The sequence below is a fragment of the Ciona robusta genome, chromosome 11 (genome assembly GCF_009617815.1).
Source record: "Ciona robusta chromosome 11, ASM961781v2".
NCBI classification, from domain to species: Eukaryota; Metazoa; Chordata; class Ascidiacea; order Phlebobranchia; family Cionidae; genus Ciona; species Ciona robusta.
This window is the reverse complement of record NC_143245.1, coordinates 4,070,167-4,079,682: the sequence shown is the minus strand read 5'-3', so window position 1 is coordinate 4,079,682 and position 9,516 is coordinate 4,070,167. Positions and strand designations below refer to the sequence as shown.

At 35.8% G+C, this 9,516-nt stretch overlaps 1 protein-coding gene across 1 annotated transcript; it reads left to right on the top strand.

The window, feature by feature from the left end:
* The first annotated feature begins 210 nt into the window (after positions 1-210).
* Positions 211-7,570, top strand: LOC149728174 (uncharacterized). The gene is made up of 14 exons (XM_089888844.1): positions 211-1,106; positions 1,375-1,536; positions 1,688-2,198; positions 2,533-3,262; positions 3,790-3,981; positions 4,034-4,138; positions 4,195-4,389; positions 4,451-4,541; positions 4,691-4,876; positions 4,936-5,053; positions 5,655-5,775; positions 5,830-5,965; positions 6,028-6,202; positions 6,538-7,570. Exons 1-14 carry the CDS (start codon positions 1,058-1,060, stop codon positions 7,013-7,015), a joined length of 3,249 nt encoding a protein of 1,082 aa, XP_089744970.1. The 5' UTR covers positions 211-1,057; the 3' UTR covers positions 7,016-7,570.
* Positions 7,571-9,516: the final 1,946 nt, after the last annotated feature.

Genomic DNA, 9,516 nt, shown 5'->3' with positions numbered 1-9,516 from the left:
ACATATTGTATAATATTTCCACTATCAGATTATATAACAGTTTTTGTGTGATTTTACAGATACTATCATACCTTTAATACCTGACAGAAACCGATTAAAACATATGAGATGCTATTTTAGCGATTCATAAACAGGTCGAGAAAACAGATCACCAAAATTTAGTATCAAGTATATAGGCCTACACTTAAACAACACAAAATAATAATGTAGGCTTTGAAAATCAGTTTAAAAACCTTTGTTTTGCCCCTCTGCTATGTAACATATTACCCATAATAATGTATATAAGGATCTGGTATTGTGATTGAAGAATATCGTATCGTGCGTATGTGAATTAAAACTTACAATTACATAAAATTTATAATCATTTTAAATAAAGTGTGTAAATTGCCAAAGATTTGGTTTTGAACTATCTTTCGAATAAGCCACTTCTCATGTTTTTTCAAATTGCCTCTGACTAAATTTTAACTGATTTTTAAAGCCTACAATATTATTCTGTGTTGTTTAAGTGTGTGCTTGATACTAAATTTTATCATAACAATAATAGAATAAGTTCTCTCTATAATGTCCTTGTTATTACTTTTGTATATTATACACCTTGCAAAGTTTACATTAAGTAGCCTACCTGTAACTACAAGGAGGGGCAAGATGAAACATCACGTTAAACACTTTAATATTATTATGATATTTGCAACCCATTAATTAGGCCATATGTCAACTGATCAAATGTCGGAATTCGTAACAAACATATTTTATCTTTTTCCGCAAAACTGAAAGTCCGTTTAACACCGATTTTGCTTAACAACGGTAGGCTTATATACTTTAGACTGCCCTAATAATACTGACACATTTTTTTGTCAAACGATACCCGTAAAAATACGCCTAACATGTTTTCCATTTTGCCCTGCGTTCCATTTTGCCCCACCACTACAAATTCTATACCCTTTGTTCATCATAAATCGATTAAATTTTTCTCATGTTTTTTTAATGGACCTATACAGGTAATAGCGTTATGACATGAGAAGGTTATAGGTTAGTCAGATTAAAGTCATAATGAAAAATGCCTTACGTAGGTGAACGACTGGTTGTTAAAGAAATTATATCAAAAGGTAAGAACACAGCGTTTTATATGAAAAAACTAAACAACGCCTAAATAAATTAATAACAACTTAAACTCGTTAAAGTTTAATTGCCAAAACAATCTTTAAACGTTCTATAATTTCAACTGTTTGGAATCAAATTCTGCGTCGATGTAAATGCAAATACAAAGTAAATTAGAAATAATTGAAATATAGTCATACAGTGTTGTTAACGTTTAAAAGAGTTGATCAGAATTCATGGTGTAAACAAAGTTATTAGAATTGGTTTGTGTTGCAGGAAACATTCTCAACGACAATGACGTTGGTGTGGACTACCTTGGACATTCGGTATACGCAGAGGCATTGGCCCAACGCATTCAAAGTGTAAATACGCCGATTACTATTGGATTATTTGCGAGGTGGGGTAGTGGCAAGTCGTTCCTTGTTAAGCATGTGAAAGGTAAATTGTTAGAAACTTTGCTATCACTTTTCCTTTCCGTATATTTCACTTACTTCGTCAATATCAAATTCTTTGGTAAAGTTATCGTCTAGGAAAACTATTGTGGATCTAATGGTGATCTGAAGTTGCAATATTACTTTCATTACAACAGATTACCTTCGAAGGTATCAACACCAATATCATGTTACAAAACAAGAAAAACAAAACAATTATTGTAAACACGGTCCTACAAGATGCTGCGTCCATACATTCGTTCTTACATTCATGGTGTTCCTTGTCGTGACCTGTTCAGTATTTGCAGTGTCGCCGGTCCTTTTAACTCAATATGTGCAACATTCAAAGTTAAATACAACCATCAACGGAACAACACTATCAATCGCAACGATATCACAAAGCTTTGATTTCACTAAGTTGGTTCGGTACTTGTCTTTGTCGATCTTACTCTTGTGTTTGGTATTGGTTAGTGTCATTGTTTGCTGTAATCAAAACTGGTGGTCGTCGGAATTTTTTGGAAACTTTCGTCTGATATCGTACGCCGCATTTACAAAATTACCTTCCACGAAAGATCCAACTTCGATCATCCGAGACACAATGGAGGGGGAGGTTGAACATATCCTCCGGGAAGAGGAGTCGGTTGATAATATGGAATACAAAGATCAAAGGTAAATATTTTTTCAATACCAGAACTTACAGTTGTTTAATGACCTGTAGAATACGTGGTCCAATACTCAATGCCCTTTGGTGTTCGTCGCCTGCGTGATTCTTGTCGCATAACATGCCTATAGATAAGCGTTAGGAAGTGCCAAGCGCTAAGTGTCTCGATAGTCGCTTATCTGGTGGAACTGATAGTATTAGGTCTTGCAGTGTGTAAGAATAAATTTAACGCCAGATATATTAAGTGATACTAAACTAACACTTTGCTTTTAACTGAAAAACTAAACTACCAACGTACATTTTTCTCTTATAACTGGATTACCTCCAACCTATTTATTTCAGGTATATTTTTGTCGATTTTAATGCTTGGGAATATGCTGGTAGCGATACTTTATGGGCAGGAATCGTGACCAACGTTTCTGATGCAATTGAAGCTGAATTCGGAAGCGTGACATCACGCCTATTTCGCATGCTTACAGTAGAACTTATTTCCCCTGAAGTCACGTCATGCCGCTTGTTTATAAAACTGAACGAAGCTGACCAGACCTTGAAAGAAGAAATAAAAGAAATAATGTTACAATATGGCGTAGTGCTGGATCTGAAACTTTACAACAGCGAGCAGCAAGGAGTAACTTGTGATGGTTGGTGGATAGTAGATTACTCATATTCTGGCGATGCGGCGAATGCAAAGCAATATCTGGAGTTACAAGACATAGAAGCCACATTTGACGATCCGGGGACACGTAAACCTCGGGAGGGCAGCTCGGATTCGTTGAAAGATAGAACCGCAAAATCAAATACAAACAAAAACAACCACGAGGTGATAGAAATGAATGACATAAATACAGGGAATGGAAGGTCGGAACGCAACCATTTAATTGAACAGCTGCCAGAAACGGAAAATAAATCAAAAGTGGAAAATACCGGGTTTTGGAAACATTTTCGACAACATCCGAAAACTACTTGTAATTTTCCCAATTTATATTGGTGGATCTTGCTTACAACTTCGTTTATATCCATCCCCGTGATTACTATAGTCATCGCTGATGCAATGAAACTGGATGTCTTTCGTGTAAGTTATTGACCGTATAGTGTGGGAAAAGATAAAATCCACATATTGTCCCCTATGTTAAAATGACGATACAACGAACCATCATACCCCTTTTAAATGACCATACTAAAAACAAAACAAAAAACGTGTCTGTTTAAAGCTGGTTTAATACTTTTTAAAACAAAAAACAATGGTAAAGTTCTTTATCTTTTTTATCGTTACGTGCTTTATCTATTTTTCGTGTATTATCAAAAGGGAACTCATAAAAAAAGATTTAAACTTCTTTTTTTGAGTCTCACCTTTCCCCATCTTTTTATATAAATTATGGTTGGAAAAGATGGGACACCTTTTTGTTCTATTTTCTTGTGCCATTTGGTTATAACTAAATAACATTCAAAAAATTAATAAACTGTATCCTCGCGGCTCCAATAGACCGTTGTTAATTGTTTAAAATGCAATCTGGATATTTGGATATTATGCGCTAAAGGTGTCCCGTCTTACCCCACCCTACTATATTTGATTTCACTGCAGCAACTTTTTTTCTGCAGACACCACGGGCAGTACCAGTTGCAGTTCAAGTAGTCTCATGGTTGCCAGCCGTGGCTGGTGCTGCTGTGGTGATGATGCGACTTACTTGGGCAATGTTCCACTCTCAGAGGAATAGAGTGAACACAGCACTTGCGGGGGCGAAAGGGAATATGGCGGCCGAATTGGGATTTATGAATAAAGTTAAAACGGAGGTTAGTGTATGCTTGTTTAAACTATACTCGAATATTCAGCGTAAATTTCCAGGTGCATGTTATCACGAAGCTAATAGAGTGCGTTCGGTTTACACATAAGAAAAATTATAAAGTCGTAATAACTATTGACGACTTGGATAGAGTTCCACTGTCGCAGGTAACTTTGGAATTTCTAAACTTCAGTTGCCCTTTCTGATTTATACAAACTTCTAGGTGAAATCTGTTCTTGAAGCAGTGAGCATTTTACTGAGTGACCGATCGTCGCCGTTTATTTGTTTGATCGCATTAGATTCCAGGGTCGCCGTCAAATGTATAGAAGAAGATATTGGAAGTGCTTTGCTCAAAGCAAACGTAAACGGTCACGAATACTTGAAGAAAATTATCAACTTGCCCTTCTGTTTACCTGAGGTAATTTGACTTTTGTATTAAATAATTCATTTTGTGATTTCCGTGTGATTTTGTGATTTAGATTGATAATACGAGCAAGCAACAATACATTGGTGGGTTAATTGACCAGGGCAACAAAAAGAAGGAATATCGCCGTGTTCCAGTGGTTAGAGGTGCATTGATAGTTTGTAAGAGTGGAAAAATGAAGCCTTTTTGTTTAATTTTCTCGTCCCATTTGGTATAGCAAACAAAAAATCAGGATACACCCACAGTTCTATATGTTATACTGCTGGCTTACACTTATATTATTTTGGTTTTATAGATGAAACACGAACAAGAAAGAATGCAAGATCATTTCAACCTCCGCCCACTCTTCATGCCAGCAACGGACATGCTGCTACTCACTTTAATGATATACCAACTGTCGAAATGAAAGAAACCGACATAACAAGCATAAGCGATGATGACGAGGTTGACGACACAGACGGTTATCATGTGCCTTCTAATGGTAAATACGCCATTAAACCCCATTAAGTAAAAACTTAAGTTTTGTTTGATTTTTTCTAGAAATGCGCGAATTTGTACAACGGAGTCAAATCCGGGGGAGGGCAATAGTAAGAAACACACGTTCCACACCCAATGACACTACTCCCATAACCAACGGAGAATTTATTGCCCAATGCAAGTAAGCTTGCTGTAGTAGTACAGTAGGGCGTAAGATAAGATGGCATGCGGAACAGGGTGTATTACTTTTTAAAATCTGATTTAACGGATCTCTATTTTACTAAAGAAAAAAGTCTTACATTCATCTCATGCTCCATGCAAACCGCGCCCCTAGATAGACAACATCTTTTAAGGAACATTCGAACACGCAAACTATAAAACTTAAATGGTTTTATTGTAATTTGGGAAGCATTCAAAATAACCTCCTTACTAATACACCTTATTTTACTTGAAAAAGTATTGTTTATATTAAGATCCGATTTTCAATAGTTAAAAACAGTAATCGGCTTTGGCGCGCGCTTTTAAGTCGTAAGAATACTGTCAAATGATCCTGTGGACAAGTTTTGTTTATCATTAAATGGGGATTCGTAAAGAGTGCTGTTGTACAGTACTGCGATTTATATTCAGCTCGTCTTTGTTAAGTGCATCCAGCTTACTTATAGAATAACTGGAAACGTTACTGCACCTATACACCAATCTACTTTTAATAGATAAAAACTAACGCAACACTTGCAAATCGCAATGAGAGGTAGAGTAATTTGTTAAATTTAATTTCTTTGTAGGATATTTCTGTACGAGAGCGAAATGGTCAGGAGTCACCTATTGGGAAATCCTCGAAATATAAAAAGAATTTTCAACGTTCTATCGCTGACAACACTTATCATAGGTTGCAGTGAAAAAGAGGTAAAATATTTTTATATAAATATTCCGATGTTCACACATTCATGTTATTTACAGCGCAAAAGGGCTAAACTAATTAAATGCCTTGCCCAAAGCACGCGACCGAATAGTACTCAAGTAAACGGCTATGAAACGCCACCAAGCAGTAGTACCGGTATTAACTCTGCAGCTACGGAAGCTGTTGAAACCGAAAGTAAGTAACATTGTATGGCTATAGAACGCAGTGCTGATTATTAGGTAAATGTGTTTTTACAGATGTGCGGAATAAAAGCTTCGCACAGGACATGGTATTTTGGATTGTGCTTACCGACCAATGGCCATACCGTGTGAGTTACCTGCTTCAAGTTATTGAGGATGCGGATCAAAGATCAAATGCGGGGAGAAGAAGTGAAGCTATTGATGATAACACGCCACTCTTAGAGATTTACGAGTAATTTTTTCTTTATTACATCAGTGCAAACTAAAGATATCACCCTGCACCGTAAATGTATAGTACAGTGGGAAAAGATGGGACAAATTTTCATTTTATTTTCTCGTCCCATTTTGTAGTAAATAAAGCATATTTGCAGAATTATAAAACCGTATCCTCACGACTTCCATACAGTGTTGTAAATTGTTAAAAACACAATCAAAATGTTTAGATATTGTGTGCTAAAGGTGTTCCATGTTACCCCACGGTACTATATATCACGTTTTAACATAGGATATCAACGCACATAATTAATAAAACCCAGTTCAGTAAAGGTAATACCCCATATGTTCCAGAAAACACGTGATACCTGAGTTACACGCTTCAATGGAAACAATCGACGGTTCGCTTTTGTCATTGGATGCGGATCCGGACATATTGTACAGCTTCCTGTATCGATTAATGTTAAACGGAAACCACCTAAACAAGGGTCGTGTGAGTCTGTTGAATAAATATACCGTCAATCTGGACCACAGCTTGAAACAAAGCATCGCCTACCAACGTGATGTTGCTGACATGGAAAGATTTGAAAAGGCTAGGAAAGCAAAGGAAGCGACAGCTGCTGCCACAACACAAAACAGCAGTGTGATTAACCAAGCACTACTACCAAATGAACGAACATTTGTACCAACCACCGTTGTGAAGGCAGACATGCAACTCCCAGTACCACACAATCCATGCGAACGCGTCCCTCAGATTACTGCCGGTGAAGTGTTAAACACTTATAACAGTAACACAAACGATACAACCTCTGATAACACCACTGCTAACTAAGTGCTTTAACTATGCCGTATACAACTACCAACAATACTAACAGCATTGAGCGAAACGTTCGTGGTATATATACGACATTCCATGCAATCATATAAAGAGGCAACAGTTTAATCTTCGTTATTTTGCAAAAAGTTATATATTTATGTAGATGCAAAAAATAGGCAGAGGTCAATATGTCTTAAATTAGAAATGAAATCAGCAAAAAAAATGTTTTGATATGTAATTAGTTCACGTAGCCGAAACTATATAGCATATTGACTGTTAACTTCGGTAGGTTAACTACAAGTTGCAGAATATTATTAACATAAAAAAAAATTTCACCCTATCTTCCCCACTTTGTAGTTTTGTTGCTTTATACTTCGATTACTTGAAGCACTTATTTTTTATTTAATAATTTATAGTCGTGGGGATACGATAATTCTTTGAATCTGTTTTGTTACCACCAAATTGGACGAAAAAAGCAGAATAATAAGGTGTCCCATCTTTCCCCACCGTACTATAATTTTATGGTATTTGTATGCATTTCTAATAATAAATTCACATCACAATTAACAAGGATTTTAAAGTGACCCCTCTTGCCCTGTGTGTTTTCAAAATAGTAAAGTTACACCTAGTGTGCGAATCGACACATTTTTTTCGTCAACACAACAGAGATATTTTAACATATTGCTTTGAGGTGTACTTAAATGATAAAGGGTACGATATTTAATTTGTGGTATTACCCAAAACGCGTCATAAAATTCGAGTTTGGAAATATTGGGCAAAGGGTTCCACACTTTACGATACTATTAAATATCGGAGTACAGCAAGCAATGTCAATGGTTATATGTGCAATATAAACACCGGCATTCGTGAAACTACAATGACGTATCTGTTACAAACGACATTTAAAAAATCTTAAGCAAAGTATTCAGTCGATTTGTTTTATTAATATCGACTAAAATAAAGTTGCTTTGTTCCAATGAGCGAAATATATTTGTCGTCCAACGATGGAAAATAACTGGAAATGTTTTGGAAAGTTACAAACTTGGTGGGCCAGGTGGTAACTTTCAATTTGGTTAAACAAGCTACAACAAAGCATTCACGCGTCACATTTCCAGACAGTCAGCGCGTTAAGTCTGTTCGCTGCTTTTTCTAGTCTTAAGCATAAGGGCAGACATGGTGTGAATTTGTGTATTAAATGTGTATGTATATAGTGGTGTAAGTGATCGAACAGTAGTTGTATTAAAATAGTGATTTGCTTCTAGTAAACCTAATTAAATTGTTTTGTAGTTTGTATTAACCGTAAAATCTCGGACGACGCCAGTACGTGTGGGTTATATCACGTTGAGTGCTATATCGGTGCTACCACAGTGTTTGTCGAAGTTAATTGGTTAGTGGTACCCTTTCTAGATAATTCGCAAGTTACCCCTGAATAGTCTCTCGCGAGGTTAGTTTAGGTCAGAACATCACGTGATATTAATGGCGTGATTTGTTCATCAGCACGCAAGATTGGACTTGACTTCCGCATTCCTGCGCGTAATCGAAATTATTTAGCCTGTTGTTGCGCGTGTCGATCTGTGTAATCAGATTCACTTGTTAAGTGAAATATGATATTAATATTACTGGTGATATCAATAACTTACTAGCATACGTATTTAAACGCTAACATATGTATTTGTTAAGCATACGTAAAGGATTCCAATATAATAAGTTGTGTAAGTTTACTCAAGGTCGTTACACTTTGGTTCATACACAAAACGTCTTTGTACATATGGCGTGGTTTACTATGCTACCAATATTTTGAGTTTGACCAAGAGTAAACTTTCTTAGGAGTATCGGATACATTTATCTTAAGTTTCCATTTTTTTTTATCTTCTCATTGCTTGTTCGTCCAGTGTACACTGTGTGCCCCATTAAAACAACCAAGGTGATCCTAGAATACAGATATTTTAGCGGCCATTTTCGATACCTTCTACTGGTACCACTAACCTAAAATTTGGACACTGTACCAACTAGACCCCAGCGGTACCGAATCTAAAATAAAAAATAAAAATTTCGAAAAAATATTAATTATGAATATTAATATTCGTCATAAAAACATATTTATAGAATTTTCTCCCGTTCCAGCTTCAGATATGTTATAGCGCTACGTAATAGCTACAAAATGAAACATTATTTTCTTTAAAAAAGTGCGGGGATAGATGTTAAATATAAAAAAGTATGATCATAACTCGAATCATATAAATATTATATTTTCGATTTTTTTTGCGAAAATATAACTCACGCATACATCTATGTAGGTCACTAGCATGTTATCCCCATCGAAAAAAAAAATTAATTTCAATTTTTTTTTATAACTGAATATTAATATTCGTCATAAAAACATATTTATAGAATTTTCTCCCGATCCAGCTTCGAATATGCTATAGCCCTACGTAATACCTAAAAAATAAAACATCATTTTCTTCAAAAAAGTGCGGGGAAGGGTTCAGAATACAAACAAGTATGAGGGTCATAAC

What these genes read in the sequence shown, in the direction of transcription:
- LOC149728174 (XM_089888844.1), top strand. Translation starts at nt 1,058, where the DNA reads ATGCCTTACGTAGGTGAACGACTGGTTGTTAAAGAAATTATATCAAAA. An exon ending in GAATTTATTGCCCAATGCAA is followed by an intron (nt 5,054 to 5,654) that starts GTAAGCTTGCTG and finishes ATTTCTTTGTAG; the next exon opens with GATATTTCTGTACGAGAGCG. An exon ending in CCACTCTTAGAGATTTACGA is followed by an intron (nt 6,203 to 6,537) that starts GTAATTTTTTCT and finishes CATATGTTCCAG; the next exon opens with AAAACACGTGATACCTGAGT.